At 35.0% G+C, this 20,775-nt stretch overlaps 1 protein-coding gene across 1 annotated transcript in view; it reads left to right on the forward strand.

Annotated features, from left to right (window-relative positions):
- The first annotated feature begins 3,035 nt into the window (after positions 1-3,035).
- prlra (prolactin receptor a) overlaps positions 3,036-20,775 on the forward strand; it is a 34,960-nt gene continuing 17,220 nt past the window's right edge. The window contains exons 1-2 of the mRNA XM_048165119.1: positions 3,036-3,257; positions 20,638-20,727. Of these exons, the coding sequence (XP_048021076.1) occupies positions 20,664-20,727 (64 nt within the window). The 5' untranslated portion in view covers positions 3,036-3,257; positions 20,638-20,663. The remainder of the gene's footprint in view (positions 3,258-20,637; positions 20,728-20,775) is intronic.

Raw genomic sequence — 20,775 nt, forward strand, 5'->3', positions numbered from 1 at the left:
GACGGTTTTGTTATGTTATGAGATTTCAATGACGGTTGAATTTGAAACAAGTCAAACTGTCTGTTTTTTTTAATTACGACATTTCAAAGATGGTCAGTTTTGTTCAGTTACGAGATTTCAATGACAGTTGGTTGACAGTATGACAGTACAGAAAAGTGCTAAAGACATTGTTAAAACAGTTGACGTGACTGCAGTGGTTTGACGTTAATTTTATGATGCGACTAGAATATTAAAACAGATGCAAGAAATTACTGAACAGATTTTTGATATTTGCTACCGTTCCTGAGATATTCGTCTCTTAATGTGACCTTGACTGTATTTGTTGTTTTATGTTATTTAGCTTAGCATGTTAATTGGTTAACCAGTTCTTTCTAGTGTGGTTCTTCAGCTATCAGGTTAACATTAAGTTGCATCAATGTTAAGTTAGCTTAACATTGAGCTCACTTTTGATGTACTAATCAACAGAAGTTCTAATTGAGAATGAACAGGGGATTCAAATGTAAACGTTTTTTTGTTTTGTTTTTTCATTTGAAGTCACCATAATGGTGATTAGCGCTTCCATTAGTTGGACTCTTAACTCTTAATATAAGTATAACATAAGTTCGCCTTCTGTGACAGTGTGTTTTACAATCATTATGAAGTGAATCATTGACGTCATTTGTATCTGATAATTTTGATGTGCAGTTTATACATTTACATTATGAACCCTGTGTTACTGGAACTTTATATTGCAGAAATCAGTTAGAAGATTAAAAAACACACAAAAATTACTTTTAAGATGATACACAAAGATATCAAGATTCAGCACATGAATCTCAACAGTGGTGACAATCAAAAGTGTCATGCCGCAATGCATGCTGGGAACAATAGTACAAAACTCACAGCATGCATCACAGCTTGAATAAATGATGCAGCTGAACTGTCCTATTATTTTCTTTAATTCTAATATAAAAACTATTTGCTTTTATTTTTTGCTGTGGTTTTTGTTCTGTCTTTTAGTAGCTTTTGTGATGTCCAGAGCTGATCTGATTGTTTAAATATTTGGTTGTCACCATTGTTGAGATTCATACGCTGATCTGTGTTGATTTTTTAACTGATTTCTGCAATACAGTGTGATCTCCTGTTGCAGTAAAACAGGGCTTGTAATTTAAATTACATTCAAATGACATCAGTGATTCAGGTTTCATGATGATTATAAAATCATCATCTAAAATCATCATTTTTTTTTTTTTGCTACTGCAAACATGTTTAACAAACACACTGTTAGAGAAGACAAACATATTATAAGAGTGAAGAGCCAAACTAATGGAAACACCAATCACCATGATGGTGACTTCAAATGAAACAAACATGAGCGTTAAACTCCTGTAGATGAATGACAGAAATAAAGTCAATCTGGTTAGTAATATGTGAAGCTGTAATGCTGTTTGTGGAGTTATTTAATCCTCCAATGCTGAGATCTGGAGAGATTTAATGTCTTTATCTTCAGTTGATATCATCTAAGGCTGTGCCTGATGTCAGTTATAGCTCTTGTGTTTGTATTTGTCTCTTTTTTCTGTTCTCTTCTTTCCTTCAGTGATTCTGCTTGTTAACAGGCTTGTTAATGCTAAGATGATTCTATAAATAATATATACAGATTTTGTGGCACAGATAAGGTCCAGTTCTGGTTTATTTCTTTGCTCTTGGCTGATGTGTCATTGCTGGTGGCTCAGATCTGGCAAACAGGAGCAATCCGCCCAAGTGCCATCATTCCACACCACATGTGGCCCATATCATCATACCACGTGTGGCAGATGTAGGCCGGATCTGGGCCGGCACAAAGTTGCTATCTGGGCTTTATGTAATTTATACTCAAAAAGGCAAACTCAAATTCTTTTTCCATTGCTTTTCCCTCTCAGTATTCATTTATTGTCTGGTTTTAACATGTTTAGTTTCTTAAAACATATTGTGCCCTTAAATACTTTAAACATTTCTCTCCTTAGAAATTACGCACTGGTATAGTTTTTAGCTGCCCATTTTCACTTGAAGCTGTATATTCAGAACAGTCTAATCTAGATCCTTGTTGCAAAAATTAGAAACTAGGCAATTAAAAAAGTCTTAGTCATCCTTGCTTTTACAGATTGGCCCAGATCAGAAGATTTATAACAGACACATCCTTTTGATACTTAAGTTTTTATTGGTCATGATACCATTCCACATCCTGATGCTGTGTTTTTCCATGGCCACTAGGAATACTGCAATGTCACTAAATAGGGGAAGTTCCATTGTATCCTAGTAATCTTTCAATTTATTACCATCTCAATGAAACGCACTGAGTGGCAAACAAAGCAGCCTACTTAAGAGGATGATATGTAGCCTTTATCACAACAGGTTTTACAGTGTTTGAGCAAGAGCAGAACATGTACAGTCATGTGTTTGGACAGCAAATGCAAGCAGTTTAGCGTCATATTGGATGGTCATAAATAAATGCCATCTGTATCATACATTTAAACAGGTTATCTATCTATCTATCTATCTATCTGTATACATGATTAAAAATAGCAATACTGATAGTAGTATATCCAAAAGGAAAATAAACACTCAGGATTTTGAAGTCATGAGTCACTTATGATTCAGACTTTTGACGCAGTGAAATGATACAGATGAAATGTTTTTGTGTGTGTACATTCTTTCTACATTTTTCTTCTTCTTCTTCTTCTTCTTCTTCTTCTTCTTCTTCTTCTTCAACCCCCCCCCACCCCTCAAAACCACAAAGAAAGCTACAGTATACCAAGCATTTCAGTTGAATGAAATGTAAAATTTTTTTTATATAGCCTACCTCTTATGGTATTTTGAGCACTTTCAAAAATTATTTATTGTTGTGATGAGGCAAATCACAGATCTTTAATCCATATGGTAAATCAGCAATCTTTAATCCATTTTTCATTCATGTATCGTTAAAACGACAGCAGAATCACAGCATCAGCACTGACTGAACGCTCAGTACACAACAGAGCGCAGAGTGAGAGGAGTTGGTGTGGGAGGAGCTGAGCGATCGAAACCACGCCCACCGCCAGACAGACCGGTTAGATAGGAGATGCCCATCACCCGGAGGCATTTGACTTACCTGAGTGCTGTAGGAACGCACTTCTGCTCAAGACGTAAGCTAAGCTTTACGAGTGTGCTGTTACATAAGCAAGAAAAGCAGAAATCAGCCAGTTCAATGTAGCCATCCTGATAGCATTAAAGAGGGATTAGAGGAGCTCTGTAAACAGCAGGTAAGCGCAGAACTGTTACTTTTCTGCTCTTTGAGATGTCGAAGAACTCTTATTGAATGCTTTTGATTGATTAGAATTAACATTCGAGATGACTGCTGCATGCTAGCGTATTTTATAATGCAAGACAGTATATTTATATGGTAGAAATGTTCTGTTGAATGATTTGACTGAACTGCAATATTTATTTCTGCAATATTAATTATACTATTTAATCTAATTAAACATTTAATATTTAATCAACTTTACTATTGTTTAAATAGTTATTAGTTAGTTAGCTTGCAGTGTGCTTCATAAGGTAACATCTAAGTTAACTGCTTTTATTCAAATAATTTAGATGATACACTTTATTGTACAGTTTTGTTAACGTCTTTTATATATAATGTTGTATATTGATTTACTACTTGCAGGACAAGGGAAGTTTTTTTTTTTGTTTGTTTAACACAATCTGTGACTTTTGAATTAAAAATTCTTTAATCAGGGTGTAAAATATAGGTCACACTTTACATTAGAGCGTTTATATACAGTGTGTGTATTATAGTGTATTTATTGTTGTTTTAAGTAATACCATTGAATTACTAAGCTGTGAATCAGTGAGAGAACATGAATGAATTACAATAGTTGCATGCAATTATATATTAACCAGGCTATATGTTATCATGTGCAACTATTTTAATTCATTATTTTGCATTTAACATGCACTGATGTAGCATGTGACTTAAATATTTTTGATTTTGACATGATCATCAAGTAACCTCACACTGGTCCAAAATCAGAGCAGGGCTTTAGAGTCTAATTATATTAGCGGGTGGAAAGTGCTGATATAGGCGTTCATTATGTAATGAGCTTTGCATCAGTCTAATCCTGAGCATAGGAGGACAGAATAACTGTGAAGTCTTCAGTGTTCCAATTCAGCAATGAGTGTCAACAGTTTAATAATGGGTGACTTGTTGTGCTTGAGTTGATTTGGTGTCATATTTGATCCTTTTGTCAGCTGGAATGCAATTCAAACAGAGGTGGAGATCAGTGGAGACAACAACAAAAAATATTCTTTTCAGTATTGATTATTAGAATATTGACAGTTTTCTTAAACTGGGAGAGAATTGCTCCACTCAAAACTACTTGTTAAGATGTCTTAAACACAGCTTGAGTTCATATAAACATGCTTCTTTATCCTATTCATTAGAGGTGATTACTTTTGATCTATACTGTAATACTGAACTGAAGCTTAAGAAATTCTGGTTTAATTTTGTGGTCAGACAATAAAAAATAATCTTAATTGTTCATCTTGATATGCTCAATAAACTGAGGTCAGACAAAGTGCGCAGAAATCAGCTTTTTCTTTTCATCTTTTATGTATTTGATATTCATCTGTATTAAACCTAGTGCTTTGTGTGTGACGTGTACTGAACACAACGGAAGATCTCACAATAGCTTCTTAACCTAATTAATGTGAGACCTGCCACTTCCTAAGTGGCCATTTAGCCATTGTATCAATGAGAGTGCTCAACACACTTTCATTTTGCTCTGGTTGTTTATTGAGCTGGATAATAAAGCTCCTGCTATCGTGATAGTCCATCTTTTGTTGGCCTGGATCTTACTGGCAATAAGAAACAAACATGGCATGTGGAGTGTATATCTGGTAAATGTGGCTAACAGTTTGGATTGAACAGTCATGAGGTGTTAAATATCTTGATGTTTATATCCATTCTATGTTAAAGGGTTAATTCACCCAAAAATGAAAATTCTGTCATTAATTACTCACCCTCAGGTCGTTCTAAACCCGTAAGACTTTCGTTCATCTTTGGAACACAAATTATTAAAGGTGCCCAAGAACATGTTTTCAAAAGATGTAATATAAGTCTTAGGTGTCCCCTGAATGTGTCTGTGAAGTTTCAGCTCAAAATACCCCATAGTTTTTTTTTTTTTATCTGCCTATTTTGGGCATCATTATAAACGCGCCGATTTATTCAGCGCGGCCCCTTTAAATCTCGTGCTCTCCGCCCCCGGGGGTCCTGCTTCTTGCCTTAAACAGCATAAACAAAGTTCACACAGCTAATATAACCCTCAAAATGGATCTTTACAAAGTGTTCGTCATGTAGCATGTCCAATCGCGTAAGTAGAGTATTTAATTGGATGTTTACATTTGATTCTGAATGAGTTTGAGGCTGTGCTCCGTGGCTAACGGCTAATGCTACACTGTTGGAGAGATTTATAAAGAATGAAGTTGTGTTTATGAATTATACAGACTGCAAGTGTTTAAAAAATGAAAATAACGACATTCTTGTGTCCGTGAATACAGTAAGAAACGATGGTAACTTTAACCACATTTAACAGTACATTAGCAACATGCTAACGAAACATTTAGAAAGACAGTTTACAAATATCACTAAAAATATCATGATATCATGGATCATGTCAGTTATTATTGCTCCATCTGCCATTTTTCGCTATTGTTCTTGCTTGCTTACCTAGTCTGATGATTCAGCAGTGCACAGATCCAGACGTTACTGGCTGCCCTTGTCTAATGGCTTTCATAATGTTGGGAACATGGGCTGGCATATGCAAATATTGGGGCCGTACACCCCGACTGTTACATAACAGTCGGTGTTATGTTGAGATTCGCCTGTTCTTCGGAGGTCTTTTAAACAAATGAGATTTATATAAGAAGGAGGAAACAATGAAGTTTGAGACTCACTGTATGTCATTTCCATGTACTGAACTCTTGTTATTCAACTATGCCGAGGTAAATTAAATTTTTGAATCTTTAAGACCTTTATTTTGACCTTTAAGATATTGTTGATGAAATCCAAGAGCTGTCTGACTTCTCCGTAGACGGCAAATTAACTACCACTTTCAAGGTCCAGAAAGGTACACTTCCAGGTTCTACGTCTGAACGCCCACTCAATATTGGCCGGCTCCTGCGTTAGCATAACACACATACATCGTGCTGTTCATGTGAACAGCGTCAGCCAATACTGTGCCGGCATTCGGACGTAAACGTGGAAGCGCTGCACTGCGTTCACCAAGTCAACTGTGAAGGAGACTGACATGGGAGAAAAGAAATTGTTGAATAAAGTCATTATTTTTGTTTTGGCGCACAAAAAGTATTCTTGTCACCTTATAACATTAAGGTTGAACCACTGTAGTCACATGGACTATTTTAACAATGTATTTAGTAGCTTTCTGAGCCTTGACAGCGGAAGTTAAATTGCTGTCTATGGAGGAAGTAATTTTTTAAGTTTTGTTACAAGCTGTTCACAAATTTGCAATAAAGAAGCGTTTAATACATTCTGACAAATAACCTTTTTAAGCCAGCTTAAGCAGCTTTTCATATATTTTGCTCTTAAATTTTAAGCACTGACCTATTTCCTGTTCACTCGATTATCTCATTGACCTCTGCATAATTTTATGCTTTTATTACTTGGTTTTATCAGGTCTATGTGAGGAACAGATCCCATGTCAGAGCGGTGATGTTGTTGACTCATTGTTTGCACAAATGAATCATTTTTAGAGGTTTAGTCAGTTTGTTTTCGTATTGCAGTTACTTTTTTTTACATGTCAGGACATAGCATAAAAATATACAGTAGTTCATCCAAAAACTTTATTTACTCACCTTCATTTTGTTCCAAAACCAGTAAATTTTTATTTTTTTCAGTGGAACATAAAATGATGATTTTTGATGAATCTTCACAAAGCTGTTTCCTATGGAAGCTTGTTTCCAGCATGAAATAAAAAATAAAAAAGGTAATTGCGACAATGTCTCACAATTCCGATTTTTTTCTCAAAAAACAAAAAAAAACAAAGTTAGAATTGTGTGATTAAAAACTCACAACTGCAAGAAAAAAAATTGCAATTCTTACTTTATAACTTGCAGTTGCGTGTTTAAATTTCGCAATTCCGAGAAAAATGTCAGAATTGTGAGATTAAAAATTCGCAATTACCTTTTTATTTTTTATTTAGTGGTGGAAAAAAGCTTCTTTGGTTAAAAAAAACAAAAAAGGTAAAAAAGGTCTTTTTATCTCAGAAACAAGCTTCCATAGTTTCCCATATAATAGCAGTTTGGATTTTTTGAATCCTTTGAATGAGATTAGAGCTTCGGTGGTTAGAAAGATTTTCATTGAATAATTAAAATTCTATCCTGTTTCTTCTAAAAATCCATTGCATTGTATCAGAAGACTTGATATACAGTGCATATATGGACTACTTTTATGGTAATTTGTGGACTGTTACAGTTTTTTTGTCCTTTTTGGATGTTGACAGTAAAGTTGTATGGAAAAGAGCTTTTTTTTCCTTAAAAAATGGCAGTCTGGCAGGTAATTCACTGCAATTTGTTGAATGCACGTCATTTAACGTCAACAGTGCTCACCTTGCTGCCAAAGCCACCCTGAAATTAGAAGTGCCTTAAAACATGAGCAAATTAATAGAATAATGCAATGTAGCGTAATTAAGAAGTTTGGGGAAAGCAAGCAGGTATGAATCTGTCTTGGTCTTGCAGAAACGTGAATTCTCAAACATAAGTGCTGATATATGTCTAGATTACAGGGGAAGATGTCAGAGAGCTTGTCCGACTGGTTTCACCGTTCATTCAGTTGTTAATCTAAGGCGTTCTGTTATTCCATCAACAATAACAAATGTTGATGTTTATCTATACTAACGAAGTGTATTTTGGTCTCTGTGCAGTACACGTGCTACTCCTTTTCTTTGCATTTTGTATAAATATATAGTATGATTTTATATCAAATTCAGATGCATTCCCACCAGACTGCCTCTCACTTAGATTACAGTATATCTCAGGGCCAAAAGCACCTTTTCATTACACATGTAACAAATGAAATATTAAATTACATTCATCAAACAATTGGTGGAAACTAAGTGCATTAAATCATTAAATCAACTTCAATTGAAGTGAATCTATTCTCTGAAAGGAATAGTTCAGCCAAAAATTACAATCGTGTCATCATTTACTTACCCTCATGCTGTATGATTTACCCTCAATCTGTATGACTTAGTTTATTTTTTGAACCACAAAAGATATTTTGAGAAATTTCAGCATTTTTACATTTTGAATTTTCATTTTTTTCTCCGGTGTTGTTTTAGACATCTTTAGAAAATCTTCAAAATATCTTCTTTTGTGTTCTGCAGAAGAAAGAAAAGTTTGAAACAGCATGAGGATAAGTAAACAATGACAGAATTGTAATTTTTGGGTGAACTGTCCTTTTGGATTTTTCATTTTTTGAGTGAACTATCCCTTTAAGAAAAAGGCAATTTAAAAAAAGAAAAGCCTGTTTTTTTATTGCTGCAATTTTGTATCTTGCTTTTACGATATCTGTGTCATTAGTAATTTATTATGAGTTTACAATCTGATTATACCTGAATGATGGCAGACTACTTTAGAGATTTGCTGTTAATTAATCTTACGCAGTCATCACCACCCACCTGGATGACTAGATATGCCCCCAAAGACACAGGTCTCACTCGTCAACAATATAACGATCCTAATCCCTAACATTAGTCTGGATTTGGCTCACGACCGATCAGATCAGTTCTGTGTCACCCACTAATGCAACACTACACCGCTGCTCAAACCTCTGAAGAGGAGGTGTGTTGGATCTAGCTTGGGTTGGATGGTTATGTATTGTGCAGCCGGTGCAGAGTTTCATTGCGGGGGCTGGAGGAAAGATCATTTGAAAGAACAACACATTGTAGACCGACAAATGTCTGAACACTGTAAACTGTCAGAAAAAAAAGTGTTAATCAACCATGGAAGTTATCTGTTCCTGTTTGGGAACTTTTTGAGAATTGCTTCCTGCTATGGTTTTCCACTAAATTCTGGATAATATCTAAACAGATGGCTCAATTCTAGGAAATCTTTAATTGTGTTCCTCAGGCAGATGTTTGGCATGTGTCAACATGCCGTTTATATCCCAAACATTCAGAGATGTGAAAAAGCATACTTGGATGTATGTAGCATTTTAAAGTTTTTACATTTAGTAAAATATACTGAATAATTTTGTAGTTGCATTTATTTTTTAATAGTTTATAGGAAAGTTTAAAACAAAAATAAATTAAAAGATTTCTTTTCCTCTTACTTTCTTGTTTCTATCTTCTATAGTACAATATTTTCATGTCAAATGCTTTTAATAGACATACAAAGTGAAACATTATAGGGTTTAATTGTATATAAACTGTGTGGAGTTTCTGAAGGAAACAATACAGTTATTTTCACTACTCTAATGCACTCCTTCTGGGATATGATTCACCACCTTGTCATTTATTTTCAACCAAGAGGAAAAAGAAGCAAAAAATGAATTTTATTTTATGTTGTTGCCATGACTACAAGCACCATGTCATCTGTTCGACTGATCTACTGTTTTACCATCTTCAGTAATTCTAAATTGAAAATTGTACTTGCTAAGCTATCTCCTTTTGATATGTGCTGAAACAACCCATATAACCTCATTGCTCTATGACAGACATGCACCCGTTCATTTGCATTAATGCATGAAATCTAATTTATGTGTAGTTAGTAAAAACAGATAGTCCTGACGATATTCCGATAGGTTGACATTCTATTTTTATACACATAGTTTCTGATGAACTATATAGTTAATATTCATTAGTCCAAGTGTAGTTTAATATAATATAAAGAAGACCTTTTGCAAAGTCTTGGTTTTGTTTTTGGGATCTACTAGATTGTCATGCTTGATTTTTAAAGAAAAAAAGTTCCTGTCTCTATGAAGCCCCTCCTTCTGAAAAGCACAATGTGCTCTTATTGGTCAGCTTGATCAGTGTGTTGTGATTGGAAATATCACTCCCCTTACCATAACTGATCAAGGGTTGAAAAAACAGCATCTCTTGGGCGTGGTGACAACACACTACTAACGCAACTCAACTGCCTCTTTATTTTGTGTATGCCTTGGGCAGGAATTATTTAAATTAGGAATGTTGTGACATACATTGCTGAAAGAAAACTGAAGGCTACAGTGATTACTGAGAATAATTTGAAGTGGACTTTGTGCTTTATAACTTTGCAGACCTTTTTCATACTCAAACAGCAACATTACACACTAAAGAAACTAGTGTTGTCAAAAGTACCAACTTTGATACCAAGCAGGTACTGAAATTTAAAAAATGTGACATTTTGAGCGCTGTTTAGCGGATTTGTAAACACTTCTGATTGGCCATTGTGTTTACACACTCATCAGATATTTCTGTGATTGGCTACAATGATCAACGCTTCAAAAATATGTTGTAAATACTAATAGACATCAATGACGCTCTTCACCGAACGCTTTCACAGATACACATGGGAGCGTTTGAAAGTCCGGTAGGGCTGGGTAAAAAAAATAACGATTTCTCGATTTTAATCGATTCTCATTTTTATGAACCGATATCGATTCTTAAATCCCAAGAATCGATTAGTCTAGTCTGTTTTCAGTTGATGAATGAGCAGAATATGTAGCGCCTCCCATCCAATAAATCGCAATAATCTTTGTGCTTTGTTACTTTTGGCGCTGTTTAATGTGGCGTGACAGATCGCTTCAGCGCCTCAGTTAAAGAGAAGCAGCAGCACGAGCACATGTGATAATCCTCTCCTCCACTTTAATACCAGTTACAGCGTGAAATAAACACGACTAAACATCTGAATGTATGTTAAAGTATACAGTACATCTTACCGAAATCCGTAGGCTATCATATCTCGTGTAATCACTCAATCAGTGTTTCAACCTCGGAAAGATGTCAATAAAACAACTTGTAAACAATGTCAGGTAACAACAGGTAAAAACATTCAGTGACCATAAACTCATTAGTCAGCTAGAAACGTGAACTCTAGAAAGCAAAATTCTGATAAATATAGCTATGCACCATTACATATTCATTATAATTTTTAATGTTCTTCAATATTTAAAGGTGCCCTAGAATTAAAAATTGAATTTATCTTGGCATAGTTGAATAACAAGAGTTCAGTACATGGAAATGACATACAGTGAGTCTCAAACTCCATTGTTTCCTCCTTCTTATATAAATCTCATTTGTTTAAAAGACCTCCGAAAAACAGGCGAATCTCAACATAACACCGACTGTTACGTAACAGTCGGGATCATTAATATGTACGCCCCCAATATTTGCATATGCCAGCCCATGTTCAAGCATTACACAAGGGCAGGACGTCTGGATGATAACAGCTGAATCATCAGACTAGGTAAGCAAGCAAGGACAATAGCGAAAAATGGCAGATGGAGCAATAATAACTGACATGATCCATGATATCATGATATTTTTAGTGATATTTGTAAATTGTCTTTCTAAATGTTTTGTTAGCATGTTGCTAATGTACTGTTAAATGTGGTTAAAGTTACCATCGTTTCTTACTGTATTCACGGAGACAAGACTGTCGTTATTTTCATTTTTTAAACACTTGCAGTCTGTATAATTCATAAACACATCTTCATTCTTTATAAATCTCTCCAACAGTGTAGCATTAGCCGTTAGCCACGGAGCACAATCAAACTCGTTCAGAATCAAATGTAAACATCCAAATAAATACCATACTTACGCGATTAGACATGTTGCATGATGAACACTTTGTAAAGATCCATTTTGAGGGTTATATTAGCTGTGTGAACTTTGTTTATGCTGTTAAAGGCAAGTGCGAGCTCCGTGGGCAGGGAGCGTGAGCATTTAAAGGGGCCGCAGCCTAAATCGGCTCATATTTAATGATGCCCCAAAATAGGCAGTTAAAAAAATTAATAAAAAAAAATCTATGGGGTATTTTGAGCTGAAACTTCACAGACACATTCAGGGGACACCTTAGACTTATATTACATCTTTTAAAAAGATGTTCTACGGCACCTTTAATGCATGTTTGAATAATGACAGCCGCGATTTAAATGTTTATATTTAAAAAATCTAATTGGAGTAGAAATATGATTACACTGTAAAAAAAATCCCAGTAAAATTTACGGTAAAAAAACGGCAGCTGTGGTAAAAAATACAGTAGCAACGTAAAATAAATCTGTTAAATTTACGGTAAAATAACGTATTTCATTAACTGATATAATGTTAATTTACCAATCTGTTTTGTACCTTTATAATACACTGACAGTCACCAAACACAGTGGTGATAAGAGTCACATGATGAATCAAAGTTCATCACAAGCAGATTTTCCACAAGCTGAGAAGGACAGCACTAATATATAGAAGGTGCACACAGTGTCATTCACACACACACTAAACACCATCATGGTAACATGCATGAAATTTAAAAAATGCAATAAACATTAATTTAACAACATTAGGTGTAACATAAAACCCTAATGTACATAACTGATTAGAAAAAAATGAGAAAAACTAAGAAGAAACAGAGTTATTTCAATGAAAATATATCAAATGTGAAGTGTCACGCAGGGAATTGTGGGAATGTCAATTTACGGTTTTTCACTGTAAATTTTTACCATGAATTGTTATTTTTTCACTTCCAAAAACTGTGAATTTAACGGTATTTTACCGTAAAATTACATTAAATGTACTGTTAGATCTATTACAGTTATTCACCGTATATAGTACGGAAACTTTCTGTAAACCAATTGACAGTTTTTCACCGCAGCATTTTTACAGTCTTTTACTGTTAAAATCACGGTCATTTTTTATAGTGTATGTAATTCTAAACTTTATTTATTATAAAAACATCATTGAGTGTTATTTAAGTGTTTGTATATAAAAATAAGTTCATTTAACCTTCAGTATTATTATAGTACTAACTGACTTACATGTGTTACAGCATTAGTTGAGTGATTTTTTTTTTACTCTAGAAAATTTGCCATGTACTGTAACTGAAATACTACATCCAAAATAACTGATATCGAATCGAATCGAAATCAAATCAAATGCATGTGAATAGTAATCAAATTGAATCGTGAAAATTGTGTCAATACCCAGCCCTACTATCCGGTCCACTGATAGAAGCCTGCTTTCAAATTCAAACACTTCTGTGTGCTTTTAAACTCTCCCATGCATTGATCAATTTAGCCAATCACAGATATATCTGATGAGCAATGGCTAATCGAATTTTAAAATTTCAGTACTGACTTAGTATCGAAGTCGGTACTAAAATAAATTTTAAAATGTAAAAAAGCATAATAGGTCCTCTTTAATTCCTCGCAATGCAAAGTGCAAATGTAAAACCTTCTGTACATCAGATGATGGGGCAAAATTAGGTCAGGTAATCCTCCTAGATCTTTTCATAGCTTTAACCTGAGATCATTGATTCCTAATGCCAGCAAGACCTCTCAGAGGTCTATCTATGGAATTATAGGAGACAGAAATGGAGTCGCGGGTGGGTGAGAGCGCGGGTTGCTAGATAATCTTTAGATACGGTCCTACTTGTCGGCAAGCCCCTGCTTGCTACTGTTCGCCCAGCTTAGCGGCTTACCCCCACTTGCAAGTTATGTAAGATAGCTGTAAACAGTAGGAAGGCAATCTTCTAATGCCAATTATCAGATCAAAAGGAACATTCTTAAAATCAAAGCGTTAGACAGTGAGTGGCATGAAGCTACTGCTAGAAGTAGATAATATTCTTGTTGTGCTTGCTGTCACCACAAGTGTCGGATTTTCATTGAACATGACTAAGTAACAAGACAGTGATTGTCAGTGCCTTTTCTGCAACAGTTCAGAGTGCACCATTTGTTTGCCCACGGACAAGCATTCAGTACATTTACGTCAGTAGATAAGTCAATAGATCAATAGATCAATGCAAGATCAATCCCTCCATGTTGTCATCTTTGGAAAGGTCTCGCTTAGGGTCATTATCACTGCCTGTTTTGATGTTAATTTCTTGGCATAAATGCATTGACATAATGTGCAACGACTGAAGACCAACAATAATTTTCTTTTTGATTACATAATAAATGGCAGTATATACACATCACAGTCAGACATGCCACTTTGTGCTGTGATATCTCATTACTGGATTCAACTCGGCCCAGGATTCTGTTTTGAAGATTAAAGGGTCAGCAGTCCACACACCTTTATAGCTTTACTGACTGATTGCCAATTAAGGTTAGTACACAACAGACCAATTAGAATACAGTTTATTAATAGTTGTAGTATTTTTTCTAAATTTAGTAATTATTTAATTGGTTAAAACTCAACTCATTAGTAATATTCAATACAATTTATGGCAGATAGGGTGGATAGTATGCACATTGGGATGCAGGGAAAGGCTAAATTTACATTCCATTGACTTCCATTCAAACGCATGTGAATTTGTCAGCCTGTTAACGCAAGCTCATGCGAAAACTCTGAAAAATTGTGATTGACAGTCACAATCACTGTTTGCGGATACCATAGAAATGAATGAGAAGTGCTGTTAATTCCATTATGAAACAGCATTTTTTAGTGTAAACTCTAAAAATAGATAAATCATGTTGAAGCCAATTGAAGGCTGAAGGCTGTCGATTCATTATTAAGCTATTTTCTCACAAAAGCGGTTTATTCAGCGTAGTGAAGCCTCCTCTTCATAGAGTGCCTCAGGGATGACGCATTTTTGTAGGCAAAATCCAGAAGCGAGTTAGCATTTTGGGACTTCCGGTTCCAACGCCGTAAAGTCTATGGGTTTTTTGAATGGGTTTTTGCTAAATCGCCTGAAATAAGGTCTGTGATTAACAAGGCCTCTAAATACTTTCACGTTTTGATCTATGACATAAAACACATAGTTATAACCCGCTTGTGATTTTTTTAGACCTTTATTGTGTCTTAAAATCGGCGGTTGCTAACAAATTGCTAAAAGGGACTACTTCCTTTAGCGGGGACTTTAGACGTCATCATTAAAAACGGATGGGTATTTGGAACATTTGGACAGCATTTCTCATGAAAAAGTGGATAAGTATTAATATACAGCGCAGATCATAATCAGCGAGCATGTTTTTAAATAAAGTTGTTTTTTAAATTTTTAAACTTCCAGTTTGAGGAAGTTTGGTGTTGACGACGTTGATCCGCGACCATGGTGTGCTGTAGTCCGTTTATAGCCTACTGTTAGCCTTTTATATCTGACGACTTTATTTAGGCTTCAAAATCTATAAATGTTGTGTTAACTTGTAAAGATTATCTTGATAGACAAAACGTGTAAGTGTCATAACCCTTTGTTAAACACAGAGCTTATTTTCTGCGATTTTCCAAAAGTCTATGGGAAAAATGCATAGGCTTTCAATTGAGGGAACCCGTGCGCCGCTAACTTCCGGGTTGGCCTACAAAAACACGTCATCCCTGGGGTACTCTATTGACATCCATTAAAAAAAAAGGCCTCTTGTCTCCTTTCCTGCGTACCGCAGTGTTAGCAGCCAAGAACTATGCTTTTTTTTGGCTAAGGTTGCAGGCTTTCCTTCAAGTGGCTGTGGACATCAGCAATTCCAGAGGGACGGGCTCTGATGACATCCTGATTGTAGGGGCGTGGTTTGTAGTACGGGACGCAGTGAGACACACTTGCTTGATTTTCACCACAGGCGGTCTTTAATAATTGAGTCTCAATAGTACTTGATATAATTGAGCATCAAAGAGCCCGAGCCAGATGCAGTTTTACAGCAATGCATAGTTGAAGGTGTATTGAACCATTCACATCGAAAAACAACAATCCAGTGACCTCCTTCAATCTTAATGCTTGTTGAACTCATTTAGGCGCTGGTAGGCTGCCAGCTTGTGTCAGGGCAGTGTCATGCACTATTCCACTTTGCATTGAGAGGGAATGAATCTCAACACAGTTGGACCGGGTCTTTCTGTTATGATGATATAATCTCTTACGTAATCAGATATGGAGAAAATGCCAGCTGGAGAAGCCTTTTTTTTTCTTCTTTTTTTTAATCTGTGATGCCATCCTGTTCACAAGGGGAAATAAAAGTTCTCTCTCTCATTTTCTATCTGTTATGTTTATGTCTGTCTCAATCTGCCATCCTAATATCATGCTTTCCATGTGCTTAGTGCTTATTTTTGTCATCAGATTAATGATAGGCTGGAGATTAAGCTGATTCCGGAGGAGTCAGATGCCAAATGTATTTGCTTATTATTTCCATGCTTACACTGGTAGCACTTAATATCGTAAAGCTGACAGAAACTGATACGCTAGGTGAAAAAAGAGTCTGCATGCCAAAGCAGAAAATGCAAACTGATTGATTAGCTTGTGTTCCCGTGCTACAGGTGTGTTCTCAAGCTAACGGCTAAATGCTAATGAAAACAATTGCTGGTAATGCATTCATGCATCCTTTAGTTTCCAGAGACTTGACTTAGTCATGTTTTTCTGAGTCAGGACTTGTCTTCAGTTCAAGTTTCTATGAATTACACAACTGAGGATAGGTCAGAGGGTTGAGACATCATCCATACATGACTGTGGTCTATATGAGATTCATTAGTATGGGCATTCATTGGAAAGATGAGCAATAGGCTTTACAGAGCTCAGTTACATGCACAGGAAACTCTGAGGTATTTGCAAGTTGATTCAAAGTCGTATACTTCAGAAGTTCTGAATACTTGCACAGCTAATGTGGGTGTTCTGATGATTGTCTGATTCCACAAATTAATATGTAGATAAATTAGTACATAGTTGAACTTTACTGAACTTTTCGCAAATTTGCTGCTAAAGTTACATTTCTTATTATTATCTAACAGTTGTGCTGCCTACTATTTTTGTGGAAACAGCTAGTGATATTTTTATTATTATTTTTTTATTTTATTTTCAGGGTTCATTAATGAATAGAAATGTCATAAGAACAGCATTTATTTAAAATATAGATTTATTAGCATGCATATTACTAGAATATTGTCTGGTAATTGGTAATTATTAAGCACATATTAATGCCTTATTCTGCATTCTTAATCCTACCCAATACCTAAACTGAACAACTACCTTACTAACTATTAATAAGCAGTAAATTAGGAGTTTATTGAAGGAAAAGTTGTAGTTAATAGTGAATACATGAATTCCCTATACTAAAGTGTTACCATATTTATTAATAAAATAGTAGTTTTTACAGTAATGTTTTTTTAATCAATTTAATGCATCCTTCATAAAAGTATTAACTTCTTTATTAATTTTTGAATGGTAGTTTAATATATAATTAATGATTTTTTTCTTTTATAAACTTTAAACCTGGTTACTCATTCTGGAAATCTGTGTATTCTAAAAATTGATAATGGGGTTATAATAATTTCAGACCCCACATTGTAAAAAATGAATGGTTGGTTTCACTTAGAAAAGTAAGTTACCTGGTTGCCTTAAAATTTTGAGTTCATTGAAATTAAAAATTTGAGTTCATACGATGAAGACGATTGGTTTAGTAAACAGAAACTCAAAATAATATGTTATCTGAACCACATTAATTATTTAAGTTGATTTCACAGAAGAAAAAATGTTTTTTTTTTTTTTTTTTTACAGTGATAATAAATAAAAGAGCTAATATAAGATGTAGTCATATTCAATGTTCCCTCTAATTTTTTTTCTCGCTGAGCAAAACTTTTCTCTGTTGAGCCCACATTTTGGCCACCTGAGCAAAAACATGCTTTATATCAGACCTGTACAATGAACGTAAACACACACAAAAAAATGGTTTTATCATTCATCTGTAACATTTAACTTTAATGTGCCGTTTCTATTTTATTTGACCCTTGATGTAACTTAAGTGATTTATTCAATAATATGTTTGAAAACAAGCAGTTCAGTCACTAAATTAAGCACATTTTAGGTTACTTGAGATTTTTTCACATTGCTGTATTAACTGTACCAGTCTAATCTATTAAAAAATAATTTCTGTCCTCCTGCAGGACAGTTCAATTCTTTATAATAATATAATATGAGCAGTTACAATGATTGTTTGGGACAACCATAATGTATTTTTGTACAGTCAATTATTAGCAACAGACAGTGTTAAACCATCAAAATTACATGTTTATTGCTTATGAATTTCCCAGATTTTATATACCAGGAGGTTAAAATTTTTCGTGACAAGGAGCATTAAAAAAATCCCCTTGTGAGATACAGTATTATATCAGTTTAAATGCTTCCATTTGTTTTAATATATTATATAGTGAAAACAAACTGAAGCATTTAAACTGATAGCTAAATATTTTTAAGAAAAGTGAACGTTAACTCGTTTAGTTATCTAAACATCCCTGAAACCCACACCACCACCACACATAAAAATCTATTTAAACTGAGGTACTATATAACTGATGTATTTTGGGTTTTCAAGCTACACCTGTGGTGGGTGTGTGATTGTAACTGTCTCAGAGTTTTGTTAGCATTCTGTGCCCATCATCCGTTATCTCCACCACTTTTCATTAAAACATGACATTTTATTTCACATTTCTTTTCATTTCGCGTTGCCTCTCGTATTGATGTATTTAGTCCGCAAACATTACAGTATTCTTACCGCGACTGATTTGGCTCAGGGCCAGCCAGCTCACACGCGCTCAATCGTTCTCTTTCTATGAAACCTGTAAACCGCATTCGCCGGTTCTAACTCTATAGCGACAATAACTCTATAGCGGTTGTCCAGAGCACTGCAATTATTTCTTATTTAAACTACTACAATCTACAATCAATGTCTGTTCTCTGCGCGGCAATTATTTCTTCTGCGCGGCCGCGGCTTCAGAAGTGCGCGGCCGCGCACGCGCGCAGCTTAGAGGGAACATTGGTCATATTTTGTTCCCTATTTAAGTTTACTATCTTGCATTAGCTAAACATTTGAAAATTAGTTTTGCTGTGTTTGTCTGTTTTGATGAAAATTCGAGTTGTGAAATCGTTTCCTTAGACCTTTAAAAATTTGATTTGAGGCATGGATCTGTCTGCCTGTTTTATGAGTTGAGCAATTATTTCTGGTAGTTTCACATATGACAACAGCAGTCAGAAAGGTGATGTTGAAAAGCAAGTTTAAAAGCTTTGCCTCAAGGTCTATGTAATGTTGTAAACATACAGAAATGACCTATAAAACTAGCAGGAAAATTCCCACACTAAGAGATACTGCTTTTTTACATGGTGCTTTGGCCATGTAAAATGTAGAAAGTGGCAGTTTGATGACCGCTATATTTTTAATAGGTAGGCTGTTGGTTGCAAAACCTCATGAAATGTAGACAGTGCGTTTTTTACAGTTTACAGCTAACTATGAATTTAACAGACCCGAATTGCTCCTGTTCTCTAAAATCAAATAGATCATGATTTATGTTGTCTTGTACGGAGCCTAGGGAGTGGGGAGGGGGGAATATGAGATGGGAGGAAAAATTATGTCTGTGCTTTTGCATCCGCATGCAAAATGTTTCGCGTTTGTTTCACGTAAAAGTTTTATGAGGAAGCACAAAGTTCCTCGGAGGAACACAAAAGTTTTACGAGGAAACACAAAGTTCCTTCAAAGGGGAAAGCAAAAAGTATGCAAGAGAATGCAAAGTTTCTTGGGGGAACACAAATGTTTTGCGAGGGAACGCAAAATTTCTTGAGTGAATGCAAAAGGTTTGCAATTTGACACAAACGTTTTATGAGGGAACGCAAAGATTCTCAAGGGAACGTAAAGGTTTTTGCGAGAGAACACAAAGCTTCAAAGGGGAATGCAAAAGTTTTGCAAGTTTTTTGGAGGAACAAATGTTTTGCGAGTGAACACAAAGTTTCTCGGGGAACACAAATTGAAATATATTTTTTCCTCCCATCTCATATTTTTTCTATCACCATGATGCAAACATAATGAATAGGTATTGTTTATGTCCAGTGAGTGACAAGAACATATATGATTATTGTGAAACAACCTCCTGTGATGGGTACAATATAAAACATGCCTTCAGTTTGATTTACAGATAAAAACATTTTAGCAAAAACACTTGTTCCAGGAAAAATATTTAAACAAAAATAGTGAAATCTGATCTGAAAAAAACAAACTATTTAAGAGCAAATGCTAATGCAGAATTTTTTTTTTTTTTTTTTTTTTTTTCTCAAAATATCAGAAGTGGCATGATTGCTCTGCTCTGTAAGGAGTAGTTATTTTCAGGTGACAAAGAAAGTTTTCTGAATGCATATGTCTTTGTTTTGTCCATTGTCTGTTTCATTGTAATTTTCCCACATGAACATGATCTTATGTTTATACTGTCAACACAGAAGGTTCATGAACGTGTGAATCAATTACAGTTACTGTATCTGCTCTCCTCAACAACCTGTATTTTAGCATGGGACAAACATTACCAAATTAAGTCTGTCTGTCATTTTTTATTTGCTAATGCACATTTTTATTTGTAATAGATGTATTTTGTATAAATGTAATTTCCCCATCTATTAAAGAGTTATTGGGCACTTTTATGCCAGTGGAAATCATAGAACTAATATCTTGCTTTCTCTCTTATCTCCCGCTGACAGAATTGGTTTAAAAGCCATCAGGGACAATGAGGAACTCTTGGGCCGTGCTGAGTTTGACCTTTATTGCCAATTTAATATCACAAGCAGCAGGTGAGCAGTGTTATTGCTTATGAACCTACAGTAGGCAGTTTATAATGT

This window comes from Megalobrama amblycephala, linkage group LG18, assembly GCF_018812025.1.
Source record: "Megalobrama amblycephala isolate DHTTF-2021 linkage group LG18, ASM1881202v1, whole genome shotgun sequence".
Taxonomy (NCBI): domain Eukaryota; kingdom Metazoa; phylum Chordata; class Actinopteri; order Cypriniformes; family Xenocyprididae; genus Megalobrama; species Megalobrama amblycephala.